Source organism: Leuciscus leuciscus (assembly GCF_965113295.1).
Source record: "Leuciscus leuciscus genome assembly, chromosome: 3".
Classification (NCBI taxonomy): Eukaryota; Metazoa; Chordata; class Actinopteri; order Cypriniformes; family Leuciscidae; genus Leuciscus; species Leuciscus leuciscus.
In genome coordinates, this window is record NC_138727.1 from 9,006,552 (window position 1) to 9,034,121 (window position 27,570).

Here is a 27,570-nt window from a genome sequence, read left to right on the forward strand (position 1 = left end):
AAGCTCTTTATATAGCTATATTTGGCATATATTTGGACATATGATTTTCTTAGGGAAGTTTTTGAACATTGCACAATTCACATTGTCATTTGATCAAACAATCTTCAAACATCTGTTGCTTTACGGAGCACACCACACCGCTCATATGCCTTGATTTGCTTAATTTCACAGAGACTTGAGATGTTGAAGGCAAAATTGCAGTTTAAATAAAATACTTCGGTTAAGTATGTGATAATGACATTTGGTCCTTAAAGTCAAAAGTTAAAACTACTGTATGAAAACTTAGGACTCATTGTAATAAAGATGTGAAATTAGCAACTTTGGTTCTCATTGTTTCTTTTGAAATGTTCTATTTATGTTCTATAGCTTCTATGAAGCATAGTTTGTTGTTCCATCCATTTATCCATTCTGCAAACTGCTTATCCACAGGGTTTATTGCACTATTGCAAAGATTTTCTGATTTTTGAACTGAAAGCCTAGAAAGTCATCATACTATATCCTAAGATTAAAGATTAAGAAATGTGTACAATGCTGAGCCAAGTAAACACTTTGATGTACTTGGCATATCAGTAACCATTTGGACATTGCACCATATTACAACCGTGTAACACATGCTGGGGTAAGTTGAAACAATCAGACAAAAGAAGCAAAAATCGCAGCCACACCATGCAATATGCTTCAAAAACAGGTTTATTGAAACACTCTAAAAACAAATACAAATCAATGTCTCTCTTTCTGTGACCAGAACTCAAATCCACTTACTGTTTGACTCAGAAGTGTGTGCATGCGTGTGTAAATTAGTATATTAGAACAAACTTCCTTAACGTTATATATGCTTACTGGACACTTGACTCCAGTGTGCCTGTGTAAAGAAAATGTAGTCTAACACATTTTGAACAATGTTTTCAAATGTTTCAATGTTTTCAAATGTTTTTACAAAAAAACATATCTATGGAACTAGGCTGGGGCTGCTTTAAAATTTCTCAGGTACCTTTAGGACATGCTGTCAATGAACCCTACCAAATTTTGTGTCGAAATGCCAAAACGTAAAAAAATTATAATAATAATAAAAAAAATAAAATAAAAACAATTATGTCAAATTTCAAAATGGCGGACAGGCAATTTGTCCTATTGCCCTGGCAAAATTGGTATTGTTGGATTCGGCATGACCCAAGGAATACGCAAACACCAAGCTCATAATTTTGATAAACATTTCGAGTTGTGAGCAAAAATAGACTTTTTGGATCTCATGACTTCACATGTACCCTCAGATCATGGTGTTGAGTAAGCGTACAGAGTTTTGTTTTGAAAGATCAAAGTTTGGCCGAGATATAGCATCTAATCTGATTTTGGGTCAACATCGTTAACTTTACATCATCATAACTTTTAAACAAAAAGGAATATCAAAATTCCATTCAGTAATTTCTATGCACTCGGTCCAGTGATCACCTGAGCCAATTTTGGTAGGATTTGGGCAACATTTTAAAAAAATACTAATAATTTGAATACAGTACATTACATAATAGCAACAATCTGCTTTGCCCCTTTGCCTCAAGTGGTATTTACCACTGGGAAGCTCTGAGATAATTTTCTAACTTGTAAAAAGCAACTCGTCATTTTCTGAGAGCTCCGACTTGTACCATGTGACCGCTGTACTACCTGACCGATGCAGATTAATTTAGGCGTTGATAGTGTTGCCATAGAAATACATCATTCCGAGAGCAAGGACGTGAACAGCTTCGAACACCGCTAACCACAGACCTTATTTTTGTCATAAATTTAAATCCTCCATTCTAAAAAATCCAGAATAAATTGAGAAACAATGAAACGATTTTTGGTGAAAAATCTTTTTTTTTTTTTTTTTTTACAATAAAAATGTCAACAATAGACTGTTTTAGGACACTTTATTTTTCCACATTATTCCTTAAATTTTTTTTTTCCAAAGTCATTTTCAGTGTGTTCAAAAACAAAAGCAAGTGCATGTTCTCTACATATTTTGCAGCATTACTCCGTAACTTGGCTATTGTACTTAAACAGCCCTGAGGTCATTCCACTGGCATCAATTCATTACCCAGTCCAATAACAAGAAAACAAAAAAGAAAAAGTGCAATCTCTGCTCAACAGATTCTGAGTTCCTTTACTTTTTCATTGCACACATGTACTTAAAAATAATAGTGGTAACGGTACAACACATGTAATTTACTATTGTTCCAGTTACTTTTCATAAATAGGTCAGGATTGTGGATATTAACTGATAAGATGGCCTCTGAGAGAGAGAGAAATGACAGTTGCAAAGTTATGAATAGATAAGTAGTATATCTGCCTTCAAGTTTTTAAAGTAAGTGCATTACAAGTGCATAGGACTGCACTGAGGCAACATGGCTTGTCATTTCATTCAAATTCTAATCTTAATACTGTGATAAACAAAAGACTTACATTATTCTGGATAAGGGCATTTTTACTCCAAATAAACAGTTTTGAAGGAGTTGACTCAAAAATATACAAATGAAAAGTCTCTTTGCCAAGCCATAATCTGCTCCTTTAATTCGAATTCATATCCATGTTCAGTCATATTAACTCCATCTTCAAGATCTTACAAAAAGTGGAAAATTTTGCTTTATGTATCAGCAGTCTTTAATCTCATTCTAATGGCCATTAATGTAGTTTTCTCTGAGAGTTATGACCATCTGTGTGGATCTGGCTTCCATCTGTGTCATAAAAACAAAATTTTATTTAATCTCTCAATATAACTGATGAGATGGTTAAATTAAGCCAGCATTACATTGAACAATCAACATGAAATGGCACACATGACCCATTTTACTTCCATAATTTGACATATTTCCACGTAAAAGAACATTTAAAAGATGGTGGGACTTCATTTTATTAATTTAATTGATCAGTTTTTGAAAATGAATCCAGCACAATAAGACCGGGAACATTTATTAAAGTAAAATGAGTCAATTTTGGTTTCATGTTGACTTTAAAACATTACAAAACTATAAGACTGACATCACGGAGTCTAGTGTATGATGTCAAAGAAAAAAAAGAACTAAAAACTAAATGGTTTCTTATTAAACAGATTGTGTACCTTGTATTGATCGGTCAAAAATGATTACTATATTAATAACTAGAGATCCTTTGAACTAAAACAGACTAAAACATTACTGCATGAATGTCAAATTAAGTTAAAAAGTTAAACTATTAATAATAGTATGCTACAGGAAAAACAGAAAAAAAAAAAAAAAAAGAAAAAAAAGATACATAATGCAAGCAAACATCACGACGAACACAATAAATAATGTGGGCAAGTTTCAACCGTCCCTATGGGCTTTTCTAAAGGTGTGTAAATTTACCTAAACCAAAGAGCCATGGTGTTAAAGAATGAAGAGGAGCAGAAGAGGAAACAGGGACAGACAGAAGATGAAGCGTGCTAGAGCACAGCATGGAGTTACCTGAAATAGGAAAGAGAGGAAGAGGAAGGAGGAAGAAGAAAACACCAGGATGACAAATGCAACATTACAGCAATGGAGCAAAGTGCTTTAAACAACATCACACCAGAGTTGAGCTTCGGCTCATCCATTCTATCCAATGCACATGAAGACAAGAGTACCAAACCTCTGATGTAATGTAACAGATATCATGAATTTATCAATTCCCTGTGAAAGGTGAAGTGTGTCATTTTTGAAATGCTAAAATGGTTTTGGGAAATGGAAGATCAAGTTGAATGCATTGTACATCATGTAAAGCAGAAATATTAAGAGTAGCACGCAAGCGTTTCAGAACCTGCTTGGAATCAATTCCATTTGGTGCAGCAATTGGAGCATAAATCACACTCTTCACCTTTAAATAAACAGAGATGATTCTTACCAAGTTCCCATGCTCATGTTCAGGATTAATATCTGCTCACCGTGTGCGAGACCATGCTGGAAAGTTCCAGGTGCTGGGCCAGGAAAAACAGCTCCTTTACAGGCCTGAGGCTGTCCAGGGATCTTGGTGCCAGGGCTCAGTCCAGGGAACGGGAGAGCATGCAGGGGGGCGAAGCTTGGTAAGACTCCCGGCTGTACTGTGGCAGGATAGGAGGATGGAAGAAGAGATAGAGAAGGGGTGGGAAGCGCTGGGTTCCCACAGGAGATCTCACCAGCTGCCTGAAATACAAGCAAAAAAAAAAATTATTAAGTATTATACAATTTTATTTCAATTTAAGAAAAACCTTTAAAACCTTAATGCTTCAGGCAAATCCCTATTTGACTTCAAAGAAATTGGCTATATGGATTAAATTATGTATTAAATTGTTCAAAAGTGACAGTAAAGATATGGTTTTTTTTAAAAAAAATACTGTTCTTTTGAACTTTATATCAAAGAATGTTTAAAAAATATATATTAAGCAACACAACTGTTCTCAAAATTGATTAAAAAAAAAGTTTTGATCAACATATTTAAATGATTTCTGAAGGATCATGTGACACTGAAGACTGAGTAATGATGCTGAAAATTCAGCTTTGATCACAGGAATAAATTGCAATGAACAATTATTTTTAAATGGTAATAATTTCACAATATTACTGTTTTTACTGGTGAGCATAAGAGACTTCTATCAAAAACATACACACACATATACATATATATATATATATATATATTCCTATATTTTAATATTTAACATTTATCTCACTTATGCTATAACCGCTAAGTGGACAAATTGAACAGTGTTTTAAGTTAGCATGCCATCCGATTTGCCTGTATACCCAATTTAAATAAGATATTATATTTATATTTATATTTTCCACTTCAAATCATGAAGTTAAATGATCAGGATATGATTATATACGATAATACAAATAAATGAATAATATATTTTTTTATTATTATTATAAAAAAAGAGAGAAAAATAATTCAATGTAACATCCTACAGTGGACATTATTTATATGAAATATTTAGGAAGGATTTTGTAAGGCACCACAACTTAATAAGCAACCAATATGCGTCTTTCTTGTGAAGAACTCACGGCTGCCAATGAAACAGGGGTGTCACCCATTGTGGTGGTCGTGAGCAGCCGGGCCACTCCATGCACCACTGATGGACAGCCACTCTGAGCTCCATCTGGGGGAGCCACCAGCGTCAGTTTAGGAGTCGCCTTCTCTCCAGCCTGGAGTCGCTTTGAATCCAAATCCATAGCAGACTTGGTCCACATCATCTGGACCGATCCAGCACCCTCTGCGGTCACCGGACTTCTCTGAGTGCTGGTATGATGGCTCTCATCTCTTCCTATCCCTTCCTCGTGGTTCTGATTAGATGGATGGGTAGAGAAGGTGGCAGATGTTTGTGTGTTTGATGGAGTTTTGGCAGTGGTGCTCAACGTTGCTGCGACTTCAAGTTGCATGCTTGCAGGTACACCCAGACGCTTGCGTTTCAGTGCTGGTGGGCCCTGAATTTCCGGGTTATTCTTACTGTCCTCTGCGGCGGCGCTGACCTGTGCATTTATTGGATGAAACAAGGTTTAGAAACAAAAGCCTAAAAGAAAGCAACATTCAAGACAGGGGTTTGCTAATTATTCAGATGTACCTTTTTTAGTTTTGTTGTACCCATTGATTTCTTCCTTGTCCTGTAAAATAAGGAGAAAGGTTTTATTAACGTTTATTATTTACCAAAGAAGACTCCACTTTTTGTTAGAGTTAGAGAATATAATGAACCATTTTTTTTTTCTTCAGAAACATTGGCTAAATATCTGGGAAGTGTGTAGTAGTGTAAAATCATACTTACACCACACCAGTGATGTGACCGTGTGCTTTTCTCGTTTCTATAAGCAGAATCCTTTTGAGACAATGATAGAAATTCAGCAGAAAATCACAATTCTGAAGGAATTATTATTATAGATATACACACATGCACATGCACAAGCGTTCAAAAGTTTGCCATGATGATTTTTTTTCACATTTGATCAATTTAATGTGTGCTTGCTGAATAAAAGTAAAGTTTTAGTGTGGTATCAGACTTTTCGGAAGATTAATTAAAACGGATATAATAAAATGTTTAAGAGCAGTTTAAGTGTTTAAAAGCAATAAACATGCACAGAACAAAGGGACATTGTGACCAATTACCCACTTTCTTTAAATATACGATTTATCTTATATCGATACAATGATCCAAAACTTCAGAGTCTTCATGATTTGATTTGTTTACCTGGATTGCATCCATCCTTTAGGCCACAGTGGTTTAACATCAGCCTCCAGGAATGCTTTCAGATACTCCTCCAAACCAGAGCACGCAGGCAACTCCGAATCATAAATCATCATTTTCAAACTGACAATCTCACAGAGCAACTCCCTGGAAAAGTCAATATTCATTAGATTAATAGAGTATTTGATGAAATGTACATTGAACTCTTTTTTTTCTATATTTAGAACTTTTAATAATCATGCATCAGACCTGATCTCTTCATTCCATCTGAATCTCTTGCGAGGCCCAAACACTCGTTTTCCACTCCTCTCCTCCTCTTCCTCGTCGGAACCATCAATCGCCTTCTCTTTCTCAGCCTCGAGCCTTAAAACACACACAAAAACATAAAACAAACCAACCTGAGGTTGTATTCTAACAAACTGCATATCAATTAAAACGTCAGTGAATGTATAGTGATACAGTGAAAGTGATCAAGGTGTTCAACACATTAGAAATGAGTGATTACCTGGCAGCTCTGGCTTCAGAGTGAGCTTGGCAGTGACTCTGGAAACGTGTGATCTGTTCAGGCATGGACCTGGCCACCACATTCTCCAGGTTCTTCAGCAGCTCCTGCAGCTGTTCATCCTCATAAGACACATGACCAGCACATTAAGCTTACAGAGACATTAAACTGGATACACACACACACACACACACACACACACACACACACACACACACACACACACACACACACACACACACACACACACACACACACACACACACACACACACACACACACACACACACACACACACACACACACACACACACACACACACACACACACACACACACACACACACACACACACACACACACACACACACACACACACACACACACACACACACACACACAAGGTCTTTTCAAATGTTTTTGACTATTTCTTATTTCTCACCAAAGCTGCATTTATTTGATCCCAAAAAAAATACAGTAAAAACTGTAATATTGTGACGTATTACAATTTAAAATAACTTTTCTATTTACATTTTAAAATGTAATTTATTTCTGTGATGCAAAGCTGCATTTTCAGCATCATTACTCCAATCTTCAGTGTCACATAATCCTTCAGAAATCATTCTAATATGCTGATTTGCTGCTCAAGAAACATTATGTTTTTGTGGACACGTGATGTATTGATTTTTTTCAGGATTCTACAATTAATTTACCATTTATTTGAAAGGTAAATCTTTTGTAATACTGTGTGTTTGTACGTCACTTTTGATCAATTTAACTCAGTATTCATTTCTTAAAAAAAACGTAATCTCGTACTGACCCCAAACTTTTATATGTATATGTACATTTATAAAAGCTTAATTTTTTTTTTTTACATTTTGAATGTTTCATTATGATCAATGATTTTGGAAATCATGTACAATAAGACCAGGAACAAGAAAGGTATTAATAAAGTAAACAGGTTTTTTTTACTAATTAGTAGGGATGTCCCGATCAAGTTTTTTGTGCCCCCGATCCGATCCAAGTCATTGAATATTGAGTATCTGCCAATACGGAGTCCCGATCCGATACATGTATTTTCCTAGTGCTTGCTGCACATTGCAGAGAGTTTTTCAGGGGCTCAAATGAAAAAAAAAAAAAAAGAGCAAAAAGGGGGCATAAATCACTACAGAGTAATTCTAACATAACAATTAATACAGCAATTATATTTATAAGCCTATATATATATACACATTGTATAAAGACATTGGTAGATGTAAACATCTGTTACTATGGTAAACATTGTAAACAGAATCTGTGGTACCACTAAAATGAATATAGGACCACTAAAATAAACATTTTTTTATATTTGATAGAATTATTGCAAGAAAAAAAAAAAGTGGATTGAAGGTTAGAAAGCATGAAGTTCTCTGTGTCCGAAGAAAGACGCAACCCATATAGCAACACGCTATGGCAATGACATCTCAGTCTAAATAAAGGATCGGGCTTAGGATAGCAGACACAGATAAGATGGGATGGTGATGTTTGCTATGCTGAGGTGTCAAGTACGTTTACAGACCTGCTGTAGATTGTGGAATTTTTTGGCTCTTTTAACCAGAGTGCCTTTGCTGCAGGACAGCTGTGATGCCAAGTAGGTGAAGATTCTGGAGCGTACTTTCCCACTAAGCTGTTTGGAGTTCAACTCCACGCTGAACACACAAAGAGAAGGAATCAATGCAATACAATCAAGATATTACCTGTTCTATAATAAACCATGTGATGTAACTTACTCTAGTAAAATGCTGTTGAGATCTGAAGACAAAATCTCCATCTTATTTTGTCCTTCAATTTTCTTGACAACCTAAAGAACAAAATAAGTCATGTATACCTAAAAACTCTCATCTAATCCTCTAAAGCCATAAAAGCAAACAATACCTGTGAAAGTTGCTTAATGTGTTGCTCTAGTGTAGGTGGAAGTCCATCAGGGAGTAATGTGGGGATCTTCTCAGTGACGGATGGAATCGGAGCTTCTCCGTTCTCTTCCAGGCTTGGAGAACAGACGTTCTGCGGTTCCCCCAAGAGCCCGTCTAAGTCAAAGTCTTGCTCCACTGCTTTGACTGCTTGAAGGAGGTCGTCTGCACTGGCAGAACCAATGAGTGTGAGAAGAGGGTCAGATGATATGGGTGGTTCTTGAACCTCAGCTTGCACGGTGGGACCAGTGTCGTTGAGAGCATGTGATTCTCTCTCTCTAACATTGAACATCTGCAGCTGCTGAAGCTTTTCCTTATGGAACTTCTTCAGCATCTTATCAATACTTAGCGGCTTCTTGTTTTTCTTCTTCTTAGTAGATGATTTGTCTGGTGGGGTGCTGAGAAGGAAACCAGAAGAAGGAAAAGAAAACAGTGAGGGCATTTGAGAAAGAATCAATGGAAACCTTGTTCTTAAAAGGATGTTGTGAAAAATGTATGTTTTCTTCACAGTAAACATTGTACTCTTAATCTAAATTGATCTCTGAAGCAGCAAAAACCTCTTCCTGGGTTCCTCCTCTTCCTTCTTAGCAAGCATGTCATCTTCTCTCTTTTTCTTCCCCATCCTCTTGTCTTTGCATTGCTTAAGCTTTCGTTTCTGTGAGAGGAATCAGACCAATTGAGATAATGTTGACAAATGGAAACAATTTTGCAAATCTTTTGCATAAAGCTAAAGAAATATAGCTGGTTGTTGCCGGTTTGTTTGCAAGATAGTGGGTACAAAACTATGGAAACTTGTTTCCACCACAGAATAAAAAAATTTTTTTTTGACTTTTTCATCTCACAATTCTGACTTTTTTTCTCACAATTGCAAGTTTATATGACAAAATTCTGACTTTATAACTAACAATTGCAAGTTTATATCTCCAACTCTGACTTTTTTAACAATTGCACGAAAAAAGTCAGAATTGCGAGATAAAGTCAAAATTACGAGTTTATTTCTCACAATTCTTGAGACTTTATATGCAACTTTATATCTTGCAATTCTAACTTTTTTCTCACAGTTCTGACTTTAACATGCAATTGCGTGTTTATATCATGCAAATGTGACTTTTTTTCCTTGCAATTCTGACTTTATAACACGTAATTGTGAGTGAAGTCAGAATTGCGTAATATAAACTTATTTTATAAACTTTTTTTTTTAAACTTTTATTCAGTGGCAGAAACAAGCTTCTATACAAAACAGATGGAAGGGTAGTCAAATGTTCACGCACCTTGGGTTTAAAACCACTGTCCTCAAAATCGTTCTCGTTATTTCCCTCATCAGAGGCTGGCCGGAACTGGAGAGTTCCAGAGTTGATGTAGAAGCCTCCATATCTGGTGGTGAGACAAGCTGGGACGAGCTCATCATACTGTGGCATGCAGGGAAAAAGAAGACTTGAGTAAAACATGCATGTGTTCTATAAGGGGAATAATCTGATAAAGGTGGTTTTTGCATCTGGTTAAAAACAGTGGCCTGAACTCACAGCCTCAGAGTTATCAATGAATGAATCAGATTCATCGTAACCAAAGCCTATATCCACCAGGTCCTGTAATCTGTCTTTTTTTCTTTTGCAAGCTTCACCCTAAAAAAAGGCAGATATTAATGTAGTAGAAATACAACTTAAATAACACCACCTCTATATATAACACCCCCCAAAAATAAAATACTAAATTTTACATAGTTACGTGATACAGTCACATCATAACAAAAATAAGTGCAATATATTCGAGCCGTTTAATTCCACCTTTACCACAGTATGGTCAATTAAGGCAGTCTGGGATATTGTTTTGCATTTTGACTCTTGATATTTACTTGTCTTCACAGCACTTTGACAACTCAACTTTAATTTGCTAAATGTTGACATAGACTTCCTTGATTAAGCTAGAAATATGACATCTTGGCAGAATTCATACTCACATATTTCGCTTCAAACTTTCTTGCAAGTGCCTCCATTTCATCTCTCTCCCTGTCCTCCACCTTATCCAACGTTTGTAGTTTCTTTTTTTCAGTGGTTTCCTTAAAATGAGAAAAAAAAAGAAAAAAAAGGGTGACGTTCCTAAATTCACCTGGATTAATCCTTGACCCCTTATGCTACCATGGTTTTTTTGGGGGGTAATAAAATGAGACACCCATTTATTGGAATTCAACTCAAACACTAAACAATGAAAATACAAAATGATATAACAAGTAGCCAATAATAATCAGAAAATACATTCATGTCAACTATTGTTTACCTTTGTGCTGATCAAATCCGGGTAGCAAAACTCCGGGCAGCGTTGATCATCCGGCTCGAAGAGTTTCAGTTCCACTCTCGTTGCAGCATGCTGGAGTGGTGGCGATCCGGGCGCAAGTAAACCCTGTTTGACAGGTTGGTCACTGGCATTGGAGACAGTGGGGACGGTGGGAGAAGGAAAGTGTACATTGCTTGAGATTGCGGTGAGGTAAATTCTTCGTGGTGCAGCCATTGCTCAGACCGATGGCAAAGTTCCACGATTCTCCCCGAACAGGTGCGCGTTTGGTTGATTAATTATGAACCTGTGACGCCAATTGAAGTCAGTCATTTTCCTGCCTTAAAAGGGAAGCTGGGTAACCTGCAGGCCTGAACGACACCTCTGAATGTTTCAGCGGACAAAACCGTTTCATTCCTTGGAGTAACGATTATGATAACACAGGCTTAACGTTGGTATTTGTAGAGTAGCCTAGACCGTTTATTATGTGGAAATACTTTCCCTACTTGGTAAATTGACGCAAAACGTCATTAGCCTAGCACGTTATGAAAACAAAACCTGTCCAAACGTAACGTCTTTAGGTTTTTAAAATGATTAAAAAACGTAGTAAAAGTAGAAAAATCCAACCACCTCACACTACAACGTTTGTAGGACGTTTATTTTAATCTTTGCAATGCTAAACTTACCAACTAACAAAAATGTAACGGTAAATTGTTTAAATTTGAAGACACTTTTTACCTCTCGAGGTAATTATCAATAACTTGTAGCCTACAAAATAGTAATGTCATATTTAGATATTGACTACAAGCAGAGATAAGAATAAAGCTCTGATAATATTCCTATGATGTGCCTAAGTATCCTATAACTTTAATTCAAACATGCGCGTGAGTTATTAAATTACAAGCCGAAGTCTCATTTGTCTGCATCCTTCTACTTATTTGGTAAACTCTATTTTGGAAGATGTAGGCCTAAAACATTATGATGGCGATAACGTAAAATCTGTTAGGTAGCTAGCCTAAGTTACGAAATCATACATAGGCTATTAATGGATAAAATAAATCTTATTTAATCCTCCATAGGCTATCACGGCATGTGCTCGGATTATTTCTATTGATTAAATAATATAGGCCCTAGTTAAATAAAAAATTAAAAACTAGACGTAGCTACTGACGTCCATCTACGTCCATATGATGTAAAGCGGTCAATAGAAGGTTAGGGGAACGTTCTCCCAACCCAAAAATAAAAAACCGTTCTATTTCCGTAACGAAAACTTTCTTGGCTAACCAAAAACAAACGTTGCAAATATGTTTTGGGAACGTTGCCAGAACGTTCTGTGAACCCAAGACTACAGTTCCCAGAACGTCCTGGGATCTAAAATGTGTTAGCTGGGATGTAATTCCAGATTGAATAGCCTAATTAGTTTTTAAAAAGTCGCGATGTAGGCTACGCAACTACAGCGTAATAAAATGGCATCGCCTTCGTATGATATTGGGTTTCAGATTACAAACGTTATCACACAATTTTCACGATTTAAACATTGATTAGTTCTGATTGCTGGCCTTTCGAAAATTAACCATGGTTTTACTACAAAATAAAACCAAAGAAATTAGGCTCATAGGTTATTAGGCTATAGTTCCACTATGGTAACCACAAATTAACCATGGCTTTGCCACGCTAACCAAACGGTATTACTAGTAGGCCTACAACTGTGGTTATACAAATGGTAATCATTCCGCCAAAAAAACATGGTTACTAGCCTACAATAGTAACTATATAAAACCATGATTCATTTTCGTAAGGGAGGTGGGAGCAAACGGGAGGATATGTGTTTGATTTGGGAGACCTACAAAATGTCTCCAGGAACCTGTTTGGGAACTACTGCAATTTCTGAAGAAACCTCTAGAAATAAAACATACCACAGATGTTTATCCATGTCATGTAATGGTGATTCGTTGATATGCGGTTTTGTATGGCATGTTCAGAAGTCTCCAGCAGCCAATCTCTTCGTGAACGCCGAAGGGTTTCATTCTATCTCCGCGGCCCTCGGTGAAGCGCGTCGACACGCCGACAGTCGAATAATCTCCATACAGAATGCGCTCGAATTATCATGACAATGGAAGATTATTGTTTTCAGATGCAGAGCGCAAACAGGAGATCGCCAGGCTTTATCTCTGATATGGATTGATCGATGGTTCGCTTTATCGATCAGAATTCAGACTTTCTGTTCGATCTAATATTGACGATCAGTAGCCTACTGGTAGCGATACATCTTTACGAGACACATTTCATTACTAATATGGACACCCACAACTATTTCCAAAATCACAGTTCACTGTTGTCATTGGACGGACCACAGCTAGTCAGTTTAGTCGTCATCATCCTGCGCCTGACTTACTTTTTCATTAGGAATTGACTAGTGTAGCAATAGGCTACAAATAGTTGAATGTAGTTTCCCGTTGTAGTTCAGCTGATGTATACAATCAGGTACGGTTAAATAACGATAGCCTACTTAAGTGATTCATTTTCCTCCTTTTCTCATTTAACATATGCATCCATTATAAATTTCGTGACCCACACGGCATTATGCATCGCTTTAACCCAACAGCTCTACTGTGCTTTGACTGTAACAGTCACAGTACTATAGACTAGTACAAAATGAACTCGATGGCGCTGTCCATGGTACTGAATGAATTCTGTCTGTTTATACTGAATCAGAAAGACATCCACCACTACATTCGTACGGACGAGCCTTTTAAATTCATGCACGGTAAGTGTAATAAATGATATCCATTGCAATTATAATGTATTTGTATTTTTTTTTTCTGCTTGGTTGTAGTTTTTGAAGAGGTTATGGTCTGCCTAAGCTACTTTTCATCCAAATAGCAGCAGCTGTCCCTGAAATTTTTATTTTTTAAGAAGGCTGTTCAAGTCAAATAATACGATTGAAATAAAGAAATTGATTTGACATTCATGTTACTTTAAGAACACACTTTCAGTTTCAAGCCTCTGCTGGATGTAAAGGTGACCAGTAGATGGCAGCAGATTTCTTAAAACCGAAGGTAATGAGTGTTAATCAAACTACTAAAATGGTGTGTGGGTGTCAATACATTGGGATGAAGTCAGTGCTGTCACATTAATGGACAACTTTTTGTATTTTAGGCTTTGATCAATATTTGATTAAATTATTCCTAAACAGTTTATTTTTTGTACTACCTTTAAAAGATTATTCAAAAAGAATGACCATGAAAAGAAATTAAAATTGTATATCAATGCTCTAAATACTAGAATAATTTAATGATTTTAATTGATTTAGAATTAAATTATCTAATGTGCAATTGTGTCCATTGGACATTATAATTTTTTTCCAGTGTGTGTGCGTGTGCTTGTTTTTCTAGTGGGGACTTCAACCTGAATGCACCCATACTCATGGGGACTTGTCACCGTGGGGACATAAATTGAGGTCCCCATGAGGAAACAAGCTTAAAAATCATACAGAATGAGCTTTTTTGAAAATTTACAAATGCAGAAAGTTTTCTGTGATGGGTTGGTTTAGGGGTATAGAGTTAGTGTAAAGGGATAGAATATACAGTTTGTAAAGTATAAAAACCATTACGTCAATGGAGAGTCCCCACAAAGATAGCAAACCAGACGTGTGTGTGTGTGTGTGTGTGTGTTATACTGCCTGTTCAACAAATTGTAAACCTTGAGGTTCAGGTTATGCTTTGCAAAAGATATCACAAAAACGTGAGGAGGCACTTCCTGCATCCTAATAAGGAATTCATGCATCTGTGGCCTTCACATATGGTGCATTAGCATTGAGTCACACTTCATCAGTCTCTTATAAGACACGTGACACTTGACCACTGTCAGTTATCTCAATACAATAGTTCTCAATCCTGGTCATTGAGTCCACTGCACATTTAGGATCTCAAACCTCTTTTGTGGTGGAGATATTAGAAAGAAAGAGAGTATATTGCTTGATCTGCCAGATAGTAGCACACCTGGTTCGCTCACCACCAACCTGTGTAAACCTATGATATGATTGATAGACAAGATCAGTTTAAAGCTTCTGTGCATTTTACGCCGATTGAACAAGCATCAGGAAATACTGGCAATAAATGTATGCCATTTTCCCGACTTTATTATATTGTTTGGACTGCTTTTCGTTTCTTCCAGCGGAAATCTCTAAGCCTTCTCTTTAGCTACATTAAGATTCACCTCACTTTCTTCTCCACGGGCGCTCACCGTGGAACGAGCCTCTTATGAATCGAATTTGACAGTCACAAAGGCGTCATAATTGCAGTCTGTCGCATTCCATTCCATGTTAACATATCACAAACTTATTCAAACGTAATTCGGGACGCATATGCTTTCGCTATCTCTCTCTCTCTCTCACTCTCTAGCAATTATAAATGAATTTCACGGTGTAGGCTTTTAATGCTAATAAGATCCCCTTCCCCGCTGGCTCGCGAACGAACAGGCCAGTCTCACTGACAAACAGGGCGCGAAAACCCGTGGTGTGCATGAGAGACATGTATGGACTCAGAGAGGGAGATGGGACAGAGGATCAGATTGCATCTCTTTTGTTTAACCAGACTCCTGTTTCAATGAGCTAATGGAGCGGAAGAGATTGGCGCCCCGCGGCTAGAGAAGGCCGACAGAAGCGCCGAATTAAAAAAGGTGTCAATAAATGTGTGAAAGACAATGAGCTAAAATACACACGCTTTATAGGGAGGACAAAGAGGGACAGATGGAAAGTGAGGAGGGGGTTCCGACCAGTGACAGGACCCCTCAGCGTTTCATCAGAGCGGAGGGAGAGAGTTACAATATTGTCCCGGGATGATTTAAAGCGCTCTGGGAGTCAGGTCCCCAAAGTGAATAATTTAGTCCTTTTATTAACTTGAGCAAACATGAGCTGTTTTTAATTAACCAGTTAGATCCGAGCACGAAGGCCAAATGCATCCACCAGTATAGTTTGAGAAACACTGAGCTTAAAAGTAAAACAAGTTTGACTTTCGGTAGAATTTGTTTAACGAGTCTAAATAGTTTGGGGGAAGACAGCCTACTCACGGACAGCTGCTAATTGTAAGCCACATTTTATGTGCACACTTACTTCGCAAAGATGTCTGTTTGATGTGTGTGTTTCCATCTGGTTTCCCCCCCTTTTTTTTTGAGTGATTGCTCATCTGAAATACTTCTCTAGGACGTTTCCTGTCAGACTTTAAATAGACATTTAGAAAATGACTTTAGGATTTTTTATTATTTAGAATGTATGTAAGACTGACATCTTAAAAACATCTCTCAGATGTTGACACAGCAGATGCTCTCCAGATGAAGCGCTCTTTAACAGACATCTTGCAGACGTATGTGTGCTATCTAATCACATGGTATTACAACTATAAACGATATAGGCCTAATCTTAATTTAATGTGGCAGATATGGAGTTCTTGGGAGAGGCAATGACTCAGATCACCACTAGGAAGCGCTGTGACTACCATCCGAGTCGTCTGTTGAGTAGCCTAATTAAGTAGGCTACATTTAATTAGACTCGGGTTCCATAAACACAATTATGTATTTAATAGGCTCGTCTAATTATTCTGTCGCACAATTTACACCTCCTTTGCTTAACTGTGTATAACGTCATGAGAACCATCTTTTGGTAATGAGCAAATAGGCCTATAGCCTATATTGGAGAACAAATTATTGAAGAATAATGTTTTCTGTATTGTTATAAATGTTATAAAAATATTCAATATTAATGTTAAACTATTTTTTACCTAATACAGGCTATGCTTTTTTATTATCCTTCCCATAACATGTAAAGGCCGATTGAGAATTAGGCTAAAGTTTGAATGAAAATAAATAAATCTTATAAGATTTAGTCTAATGATAATGCTCTAATGCTATTGGTGATATAAACAGCCTAAAGATGCGGTAAATAAGAGAGACGTACAAATGTGCTATGCTGTGGTATAGGCTAGGCCTACTTCTAGACCAGGATTTTAGAACTTTTGTTTCTATAGTTTCTATAGAGGGGGCCGAGACAAGCAGCTCTTTTGGACGACAAGGGGAGGGCAACGAAGGCAATTCATTAGGCAGCGGAGTTAACCTGCCTCGCCTTAATTAAAACATCTTCGCTGGTTTACAGTGTGGATACTGGGCCGTCTCTGGGGTGTTGGGTTGCGCAGCAGATGGCCGCGTCGGCCGAAAATAATAGTTGACGCTCCTCCTCCTCCCATGCTTTATTGTCCCAGACCCGAACAACCGTGAGCCCGCGAGTCACCAGGGGATTAGAGCAGTGTGGATAACAAAGAGATATGAACTATTCAAGGCCCTCACGAACGACCGCGGTCAGTGTACATCTATAGAACCTGATTGATACCCCGGCGGATGACACGATTGATTCTCATGATGTCTGAGATTTATTTACTTAGAGAGATGGCTGATCCTGAGCTGTCTGAGGAACTGAAGTCTCCCAGCACTTCTTGACTTGCCTCTATCAATAATCGTTCATTGACATATGACTTTTTATATTTTTTTATAAGAGTTAATTTGTAACTCTCTAAAACATATTTACAGTGATCAGTAAACGATTTAAAGTTGTTTTTTAACGATTTACGATTTAAAGCATTGTTTTGTCCGGATCTATTAAGTTATTCAAAAATATAGGAAAAATACAAAATGACTTGAATACACCTTTTCTGTAAAGAACATGTTTTCAGTTCTCTCTCTCTCTCTCTCTCTCTTAATATTTGATATAGGTGTGTAAAGTAAAAACAAATCTAGCTGTTGTAACAGACAGTTGGCATAGAGCCCCATGACTGCTTGTTTTTTTCTTTCTTATGTTTTTATCTTACTAATAAGTCAAATTAAAAGACTGAAATTCTTAAAACTAGTTTTAAGACAAACATACTTTATTTGGGCCCTCTTTGAAAAACTTTTGTACGTGTACTTTTTTTTTTTATCTTCTTTTTTTTTTAAGGCACGTTTTTTCAGGTCAAGAAGAACTTTTTCAAGAATTTGTTTAAAAAAGAACGTTTTCCATTTAAATATGTTTTCATTCAATTAAGTTAGAATTCTTTATTTAAAAAAATAATAATTTTTTATTGTGATTAAATCAATTTGCTAGTTATAAATGGTGTAAAGGTTTTTGGTTTGACGCCATATAGACATCTGCTCTTTTTTTGGGGCACCTTTAAGCCACACAAAATCGCACGACGCTAGGTGGCGATAAAAGAATGTTTTCTTCTTCCTCCACATGACAGTTCAAGTTTTTGACAGCTGTGATACCTGTGTGCTTGATCATCAATGAAGTCGTGTCACAGGTCTTTTCTGCTCATTTTCCTCACTTTTCATGGGGATGGATAGAATCAATATGCTGTTAGCGCGAGCGCATAAGCGCACAGCCACAGAGGAGCGCGCTCCCACCCCACGTGCAAGTGCTACACATTCATGTGTCCTTCAGTTTCAAAGAGTGATTAACGGGAGAAAATAGTGGACTGGAAAAATATGTAAATTACTCTCACAAAGGCTTCGAAAAATTGGCGTCATCGCCATTGCTCAAATAATATTATTACTATATTTTGAAAATGTTAATCTGTTCAGCGGATTTCCCCGGGGAGGAGAGTAAATTAGTTCTATTTCCGTGCATACCAGCGCGAGGCAACGGGAAGCGACAAGCACCTTCGATTCGCTGATTACAATTAGACAATCTCTGCTCGGGGTCCGTCAAGCATTGATAATTTTTGGCATATTAAGCACGTTTTAGCAAAAGGTGATAAGTCAGTTTTAATTGAAATAAAAGTATTACTCTAATAGAAGTTTGAGTTATTGTTATTAAAAGGATTCCATTTTGCCCTATACCTCATAAATGCAGACCAGGGTAAGATTCCTGAAGGGCATTGTAGGTTGTCAAGGCTGAATAAGGTAATTTGAAGGGGAATTGCTTTTTCTCTCTCCCCCTCTTTCTCTCTCTCTCAATCTGAAATGAAGTGAATTAAAACTCGGATCAATCGCTTTTACTTTCTGCTTTCTCTGCTGCCAGACCAACAATTGCAGATAATTAGCGCGCGGGAAAGTTTTAATTGCATGATTAGCTGAGCGGGATTAGAGGGAAATTTGCCTGGTGGGATAGCCTAGTTTCCTACTAAAACACCAAACTATGTGCTTGAGTGAAACACAAACACAGAAAGGAAAATCATTTTACACTTTAATTGGTTCCGTTTGTGGATCAAATGACTTTCAACAATTAATTTACGTTTCACACTCTAATTATCTGTTCATCGACTAATGTGCTGCTCAGTTTTGATAGCTTCAAATGAACTCACATTAAGTTAATTTAGTAATTAAGACCTTCAAAAGTAGTATATTGATTTTTTTAATTAAAATGTTTTATTCGAGCCTAATGGTTATTTATGATTATCGTTTAAAAAAATATGTTGCTTCAAGCTTCAGAGTGAGATGAGAGTTTATGAACAGCCCAGTCCATTCCATCTTCCTGGCTAAAGTTTGTATGGATTTTAATACGACCATAAATATATCGGACCCCTTTAACCGCTATAAAAGGGTTAAGTGTAAAAATGTTTATTCTACTCTGAGCAGAAATGTAGTGAACCATAACCCTATAGTAAGTGCATGTTGTTAATTATTATTACACAGTACATAAATGTATAATTACACTGTAACACAGACACCTTAGTGTATCCCAATCTCAATGTACAGATGCAGAAGAACATCTAGGTGGGTTTCGGGTTTCCATAAATGCATTGGGCAATATAGGCTGTTTAATTTTGACATGTGTTGATTCTTAATATTTTTTTTATATAATATTGCTATGAGATACATATTAAAATAGCGAAAGTGTGCGAAAACGCACTGAACCCTGGCCCTTGTGTGGCTTGCGTACTTATGATTATCAAGTTAATTAAAGCCCGCGCATCTGACACAGTCACTCCGCCGGATTAAAAACAACGGGCGCTTTGCAACGCTTCGCAGGGGCCGCGTGTCAAGGGTTGTCTACCCAGGAGCCACGCGCGTCTAGCGGATAGCGTTTGCTCAGAACCGGAGGGGTGCCCTTTCAAGAAGCGGTTTTCAAAAAGCAAACTACAAGAAGCCAATTATTGAACTTAGATGTCGGGGGAGGACCAGAATGAAACGATTTCCATAATTCCTGTATGCGAAGTGATGAAATGACAAACCAAGTAGCATCAAACGCGCGCTCACGCAGGGACTGTGTGCTTTGAAAGAGACTAGCCCTAGTAGAGAGGCCCTTTTTTTTCAAAGTGCTGATTTGAAATGAACACATTGAAATGCAGAGAGGCGGCCAGCCAACAGACTGCGGGGTCAAGTGACGAACGGATTATATGCTTCTTCTTAATAATATTAATTAAACAATTTGCATGCTAATAAGGTAACAATTTTCGTGCCCCTCTGTTGAAAGATTTAGGTTATTACTACACACCAGGGTGCTACTGAGGGTCAGTGTAAGCGAGCGAGTGGTGAGAAATTTCAACTCAAATTAACGTTCTGGCAGCTGGAGAAATTGGATAAATAAAGTGGAATTAATTCTCGGTAATGAAGGAGAGCAGGGAGAGGGAAAGACCCGTATACTACTTTATACATGGACAGGATTGATTACCATCCTGTATTCAGAACCATCTCTCTCTTTCTCTCTCTCTCTCGCTCGCTTACACACACACACACACAAACTGAACATGTGCTGGACAGCGTTTAATTAAACATTAAACAATTATAGAGGCAGAGGAACTACATCATAAATAAAAAAATAAATAAAAGTTTACAGCCATCACATCATTTTTACATCTCATAATCAGGAAATAAATAATCATTATCATCTAATATTTTTCTGTGCCCAATACTCTAACGTGTGATGTGTGCAATATGATTTCACCTTAACATTTTAATTTATGACATAATTAAGATTTTTTTTTCCTTAGGATATTGTCATTTACCCTTAAAATAAGTCAATAGTGTATGTATTTGTTACCTTCTTTTAAAATGTATTATTTTATATGTAAAATTGATTATTATGACCTTCTCACACCACACTTCCTCTAGTAGACACAAATGATCAGAAGCATAATTGATTATTTGCATGAAGTTAGCCTATTAAGCATGTCAGTTCTTTAACGCTGTATAAGCCAATAATCTAGAAGACAAACACGTTTGTGCTTTCATATAGCTTGCCCCCCCCTCACAGTTATTCTGTCAGACTCACTTTTGTTTCCACCTCCAGAATTTTTTTCATAACACCTGCCAAAATCATGGCCACAGTAATCAGAACAGTGGAAATGAGTTCGAGGCGCGCTCGCGTGTAGATATTAGAAAGGCTGAGGTGCTTGTAGTTTTAAATTCATCTTGACAGCTCGCAACAGGGTGGGTGATTCTCCGTCCGTTATAGGATCACTCTATTCAGGGAACCATGCCTCCGCGTAATGGGAGAACATCATTTTACGCATTCAGAGAGAGCAAGACGTTCCTTGAAAAGTATGAGGCACTTGACGTTTTCGGTTGTTAGTAGCCTATTTGTTATTTTGTTTTCATAGAACGAACGAACGAGGCTTTCAGAGCAGAACAGTAAGCTATTGGAACAGAATCAGTGTGTGTTTATGTAGTCGCTGTTTAGAATTTAGTCGGGAATCAATCAATTTGCCGGTTTCGCCTCCTCCCCTTTCTCCTCCCTCCCGTCTAGTTGTGATGTCTCGTGTCGTGTTGTGACAGCGCTGGTATTGTTTATTGAGGTGGATGTCAGGTATAATTAGCAATCGATATGGAAAACGCTCGTGTCGTGGCTCTGACGTCACCGACGATTAACGTTTCTTATTGGTCACGAATTCCCTAGCGCGAGAGCTAGTTATTTGGACAAGGGGAGAGTTGATGTTGACAAAGTAGGAAAGAGCGTAAAGCCTGCACGCCTGCCTCGGTCTCCTTATTCCTTAATTGGGATCGCAAAGCATGTGAACGCCGCACGTCCTTTCACGGCTCCTGCATGCGCACTGAGGGAAGAGTTGGAGCTTGTTTTGGCCAGACAGACGCTTCCCTGATCCCGGAGATGCAATGATGGATAGCCGGATCCTCGAGCATCCTCATGCCCAGTTTGGAGGCTCTTTGGGGGGCATGGTTGGAATGGGTTTCCCCTACCACCTCGGTCACCATCATGTTTACGATATCACCGGACACCAGCTACAGTCAGCGGTCGCTGTTCCTTTTTCTATAGACGGATTACTTAACGGATCATGCTCAGCGTCTGTTGCAAACTCCAACCCATTGCTCGGATCTGGATGTGGTGTTAACGGGGATAATCAGTATAAACTCAGCGGTAAGAGAATGGTCATCCGCTTCTTCTATTCCATGTAGAATATAGTAGGCTATACAGTTATATTATCAACAGTTTTGGGGAAATATTTAAGTTACGCGAGGCCTCTCGCTCGCCAAAAGAATATGGAATACTTTTCTTTTATTTTATTTGTAAATTGCACACTTAAGAAATAGAAGCTTTGTTTCGTTTCCATGATTTCAGGTAAACTAGAAAGTAGGCCGATTTTACTCGGACTTATAATACACTGATAATAATGAAATGTTTTATAATCCTCATCAGGATAACAGATTATTTTCTGTGGGTTTAAAGGCGTTTGATTCATGTTTTATGGGCTAGCCGAAGTCTATTTGTAATTCTAGACTGTGTGAATCAATAAACACGCATATTATGTAGGCTAAATGTGTTACAAATGACTGTGAAATAAAACACGGCATTGAACTTAATCACATTATTAATCACATTATTTCTGTAGGCTGTATTTTAAGAATCATGCATGGCAATCACAGGTTAAAAAAAAAAAAATGTTTTAATGTAGCCTATACTCCAAAGGTTAATTAGTTTAATGTCATACATCGGGCACTGGACTCATTATTTATGGACAAATTATTCTAGTTTTTTTATTTGACAACCACTGGATTGTTATAAAATTATAGTGTTTCTGTTACTAAAATGTTATGTAGACTATTCTAAATGGAATAGTGTGTATGTTCATGTTTGCATGCGCGTTCTCACATACTCTGTGATCCTAGATGCCGGAGACCCCGACAAGGAAAGCCCTGGTTGTAAACGGAGGCGAACGCGTACAAATTTTACGGGCTGGCAGCTGGAGGAACTAGAGAAAGCGTTCAACGAAAGCCATTATCCGGACGTGTTCATGCGCGAGGCGCTCGCGCTACGTCTAGACCTTGTTGAGTCACGTGTTCAGGTAAACGCTGGTTTGTTTTTATGTCATAACAAAATATTTAATTGACCTTTATTGCAATGGCTTATTTATTATTAACAGACACAGAATTAGCTATAGCAGATTCACTCCATGTTATATAACCATGCTATTGGCCTACCTTTTCTTTTTCTTTTTTACAATGCTAAATGCTAATTAAAAATGTAAGCTTTTAAATGCTAAAAGTTAGAATTATTTTTCTAAATGCATGACAACAGCATATACATTTTAAAATAGTAGCAATGTTCAAATGTTTAATGTTCAACCATCATTTCATCAATTAAAAACATGAAAGATCTTATAACATTAGCCTGATGTGGACAACAATTTATTCATAACAGATTCAGCTGCAAATGCATTCAATTCTAAAGCAGATTATTATAAACAATTTGTCAATTTTATTAAGACAAAAATGCTGTCATTTAGATATTTTACAATTATACAAATGTCTTGTTTTATTGACTAATATATTAAACACATTTACTAACATTTTTAGTTAATATATGATCAGTTTTACCAATTCTTTACTAAATGAAATATAGGCCAGTGGATTGTGATGCTATAAGCGTTGGACGTGCAGCCTTTGTCTGCATTTTCCCTTTTTGTCGAAATTCGACGCTGGATGAGAAGCAGACTTGTTTGGGGAGTTAAAAGCTAAGCTTTGTATTATTCTTATTCCTCAAGGAAGATTAGCCTTCTTTATCGTTAGGTTTGTGTGCTCACAGATTTTACCGACATTAACATTTCATGCGTATACACAGCTATTGTCATGTATAGCCTCGATGTCTCTATGTTAGTATGCGTCTTAGCCTGCTGGTGGATGCTAACTGTGGTGTTATCAGCGCTGAACAGACGGCAGTCGCCATGTGAGGGGTCTGGGTGTGAGGTGCGAGCCTGCTGCTCTCTACCTCTGCTGGGCCAAATCTGTCCTAGCGCTTATACGCGCCTAAATGAACTTTAGGGGAACAGGCCCAAATTAGCCACGCAAGAACCAGGCTTAATTGAAAGATTGAGAGTGAGCCATTACATTAAATCAATTGACAATTAAGACAAGCGCATCTGTGGCTAAGGGCTTTATGCTAGAGAATATGCCTACACTCTTAAAAATAAAGGTTCCAAATGGGTGATTTAGCATCAGTGCCATGGAAAGGTTTCCCAAAGAACCTTTCAGTAAACAGTTTTTAAAATAACCTTTTTTCCCCCATAGTCTGAAAAAATCTGAAGAAGCCTTTTCTACTATAATAACCTTTTGTGGAATGGAAAGGTTCTATGAAGAGTGTGGATTAAAACATTTCCTCTGTCCAATTCGTGTCATATTGTTGATGAACCTTGGATGTCAAATTTAGAAAATGATTTTTTTTTATCAATATTGCCTTTTTATTTAATAAAAAAAAATGAATACAATTAAATAAAAAGACACAATTTTGTGATTTGTAATTACAGGATAATATTGCGATAAACAAACGAAATATTTGTAGATTTCAGGAGCTTGTCAGATTTATTCAAGCAATTTGTCTAACAATAATTCTGGCATTCGAGGTTCATTTATATTAATTGAGTCTGCCATATACATGCTTTTGAAACAAACAAAAAATCTCAACCTTTGCTTTCTAGGTGTGGTTCCAAAACCGGCGAGCTAAATGGCGCAAAAAGGAGAACACGAAGAAAGGGCCCGGTCGACCGGCCCACAACTCTCACCCCACCACCTGCAGCGGCGAACCAATGGACCCAGAGGAGATCGCACGACGGGAGTTGGAGCGCATGGAAAAGAAGAAGCGAAAACAGGAGCGCAAACTGCTGAAATCCCAGAACAAGCTGTTAGCTGGTGATCTCTTCCACACGCCTGGATCTGACAGCGACAGTGGAGTATCGCAGAGCACCGATAGCGAGTCCACTCCACACACCGGGCCTCAGCCTAGCACTCACAGACAGCATACAGAACATATCTGTGACCAACATCCACGCCACCAAAGAGCCAGTACAGTCAACGAGGCAGCGGAGCCCATGGACCCCGCGAACGGTCTCACACGCGCCCCCACGCTCCAGAAACTCAACCCATTCAGTGTGGAGAGTTTACTTGCCGAATCAAGTCCCAGGAGAAAAACTATCCTGGATTTTTCTCAGTTACCGCCGCAGCGACCACTGGTTGGTAAAGGCCATTTTCTTTTATATCCCATTACCCAGCCGCTGGGTTTCATTGTGCCACAGACAGCGATGAAACCGAGTCAGGATTCAGGACACTCGGGTCACAACTGTTCCTCAACAGACATCTCAACCTCAAACCAGAAAAACATCAATCACTTGTGCAAAGACACCGAGCTGCAAAGAGAAAGCAAGAACTCTTCTTCCACTCAGCCTTCAAACACAAGCTCAGAGAAATGTTTTGCAGAATCAAATTCGTTTGAAAACGACTCTGAGTCCATTGTCACAAACTCAAGCCAGAAAGAAAGCATCTCTCCTAACCTGTCTGAATATGCTGACACAAACAAAGATGGAGAAGACGTTGACATGGACTGAACTATCCAGTGGCGCCAAGTGACTTATCATAATCCCAAAGCTGATAAAGACACGTTTTTCTATACAAGACTGTTTTGATTCATTTTTTTATACTGTTCAGAAACGGATATTCTTTATTCAGGTGAACTATGTGTTTCGGCGTAAAATATCTGTTCCAATTCAGCGACTCGTCTAACTTTAAGGTACAAGTTAGCTTACGAGAACAACATATCTTCAAACGTTGTATAAATGATAAAGTATCGAAAATATTTATATATGTAACATTTTGATAAGTAATAATAATACGAATAATAAAATATTGTCAAAGAAAACACCTTGTATTGCCACCTCAGTGCTTCCGGTTATCCTGTCTGTTTTGTTTATCGTTTTGAGAGGCTGCTGTACAGCAGGCTCGTGTTTATTGCTTTAACAAATTCATTCATTCAAAACCTCCAGTTAAAATGAGGTCTCACGCCGCGGGCGGTAGGACTCGGTCAGCTCCTGTGGAGTTTTGATATGAAAGTAATTATTTTCCCGGTGGCGGCTGGGAGGATACGTTTTTTTTTTCTGTTAGCCTGAAGGGTTATTATGCATTACCGATTCCAGCGATATGAAATCACATAAACTTCCAACAATAATAGAATTAGCATGAAAGGCTGGCGAGTCAGATTGAAATGGGGAAATAATAGCCCAGGCAGCTGCGAACGTACGTGTGAGGATGTGTGTGTCAGTGTGTGTGTGCGCGCGCGCGCAAGCCTGGGTGATTCGCGGGGTGGAATTTTCATGAGGCGCGCGGGCCTGTCAGGGCACGCGTAGGCGGCAATATTAAGATAGATGTTCGATGATATCCCTCATTGTTCTGTCGCGTACATTGATGTTCCTGCCTTATCGGCCTATTGATCATTTGTCGCTCTATAAGAACGGCCCCCTCTCTTTCTTCCCCTCTCTCTCTCTCTTACTCTCTCTCTCGCTCACTCACACACACACGTTGTGTGTTCATGTTTTATGGGGACTTTCCATAGACATAATGATTTTTATACTGTACAAACTGTAACCCTACCCCTAAACCTATCCGTTACAGAGAACTTTATGCATTTTTACATTTTCAAAAAACATCACTTAGTATGATTTATAAGCTGTTTTCCTCATGGGGACCAAAAAATGTCCCCACAAGGACAAAGATTTCGGATATTGCCATTTTTGTGGGGACGTTTTCCCCCCAATAATGGGTTTACCAGGCCACACACACACAGAGAGAGAGAGAGAGAGAGAGAGAGAGAGAGAGAGAGAGAGAGAGAGAGAGAGAGAGAGAGAGAGAGAGAGAGAGAAAGAGAGAGAGAGAGAGAGAGAGAGAGAGAGAGAGCGAGCGAGAGCGAGAGCGAGAGAGACCAGTTTACTATAATAATGTTACATAGGGTCAACTTATGATGGCACGTTACAGCATCCGCACTGAAATAGTAGCGGGTATAAGTGAATTAGCCTATGGTGATCAATATGATCAGGGATGTCTGTGTCAAGAAGGAAAGACGGTCCCAGCATGGGTCTATGATGGATTTTGGATTCTTAAAGCAAACCTTTAATTATTACTTTTCTTAAAAGATTTTCTCAACACACAGTTTAGATTCTGTAGAAGTGGGCAGTAGCCTATTATACAAACGTAAAACTGTCAGCCTCCGGTCATCTTCACTGAGCCCCTGTATTTGCAAATAAATTAAAAGTAAACGGAGGGACTGAGCTTTACCCTATGAATGACATCTTCTAGCCTTAATAACATTTACATAATTTCTTATTTCGGGTTACTGCTATTTGCACTGCATGAGACCTAGCTTATAGGAAAAATAATGAGAGAAGGGATCTTCTCTGGGGGGATGTGCTACTTCAGCGAGGAGAAATAAAT

The 27,570-nt window shown here is 38.0% G+C and overlaps 2 protein-coding genes across 6 annotated transcripts; one reads left to right on the forward strand and one right to left on the reverse strand.

Annotated features, from left to right (window-relative positions):
• Positions 1 to 1,769: 1,769 nt before the first annotated feature.
• ubn1 (ubinuclein 1) lies at positions 1,770 to 13,207 on the reverse strand. 4 transcript variants are annotated; one of them, XM_082162741.1, is made up of 18 exons: positions 12,816 to 13,207; positions 10,906 to 11,047; positions 10,589 to 10,687; positions 10,155 to 10,253; positions 9,903 to 10,040; positions 9,189 to 9,286; positions 8,597 to 9,029; positions 8,452 to 8,522; positions 8,241 to 8,370; positions 6,687 to 6,805; positions 6,431 to 6,544; positions 6,185 to 6,328; positions 5,765 to 5,815; positions 5,567 to 5,606; positions 5,010 to 5,474; positions 3,911 to 4,148; positions 3,357 to 3,455; positions 1,770 to 2,708 (listed from the first exon to the last, which is right to left on the reverse strand). In XM_082162741.1, exons 1-18 carry the CDS (start codon positions 12,830 to 12,832, stop codon positions 2,656 to 2,658), a joined length of 2,550 nt encoding a protein of 849 aa, XP_082018867.1. In that variant the 5' UTR covers positions 12,833 to 13,207; the 3' UTR covers positions 1,770 to 2,655. The 4 variants fall into 4 exon arrangements, with proteins under 4 accessions (XP_082018867.1, XP_082018866.1, XP_082018865.1 ...); XM_082162740.1 differs by having other exon boundaries at positions 6,687 to 6,796; positions 10,906 to 11,206; XM_082162739.1 differs by having other exon boundaries at positions 10,906 to 11,206; positions 12,816 to 13,206.
• A 231-nt stretch (positions 13,208 to 13,438) lies between these two features.
• uncx4.1 (Unc4.1 homeobox (C. elegans)) lies at positions 13,439 to 26,349 on the forward strand. 2 transcript variants are annotated; one of them, XM_082162744.1, is made up of 3 exons: positions 13,439 to 13,666; positions 22,987 to 23,162; positions 24,792 to 26,349. In XM_082162744.1, exons 1-3 carry the CDS (start codon positions 13,555 to 13,557, stop codon positions 25,692 to 25,694), a joined length of 1,191 nt encoding a protein of 396 aa, XP_082018870.1. In that variant the 5' UTR covers positions 13,439 to 13,554; the 3' UTR covers positions 25,695 to 26,349. The 2 variants fall into 2 exon arrangements, with proteins under 2 accessions (XP_082018870.1, XP_082018869.1); XM_082162743.1 differs by lacking the exon at positions 13,439 to 13,666 and adding an exon at positions 20,178 to 22,237 and having other exon boundaries at positions 24,792 to 26,336.
• The last annotated feature ends 1,221 nt before the right edge of the window (positions 26,350 to 27,570 follow it).

Bases quoted from the DNA above. Each gene is read 5' to 3' on its own strand.
- ubn1 (XM_082162739.1), bottom strand. From the start codon at position 11,136: ATGGCTGCACCACGAAGAATTTACCTCACCGCAATCTCAAGCAATGTA. The intron at 6,806-8,240 runs GTCTGTAAACGT...GTGTCTTATGAG, and splicing joins AATTCCACAATCTACAGCAG to GATGAACAGCTGCAGGAGCT. The intron at 6,329-6,430 runs GTCTGATGCATG...TGACTTTTCCAG, and splicing joins AGATGGAATGAAGAGATCAG to GGAGTTGCTCTGTGAGATTG.
- uncx4.1 (XM_082162743.1), top strand. From the start codon at position 21,976: ATGATGGATAGCCGGATCCTCGAGCATCCTCATGCCCAGTTTGGAGGC. The intron at 22,238-22,986 runs GTAAGAGAATGG...CTGTGATCCTAG, and splicing joins TAATCAGTATAAACTCAGCG to ATGCCGGAGACCCCGACAAG. The intron at 23,163-24,791 runs GTAAACGCTGGT...TTTGCTTTCTAG, and splicing joins TTGTTGAGTCACGTGTTCAG to GTGTGGTTCCAAAACCGGCG.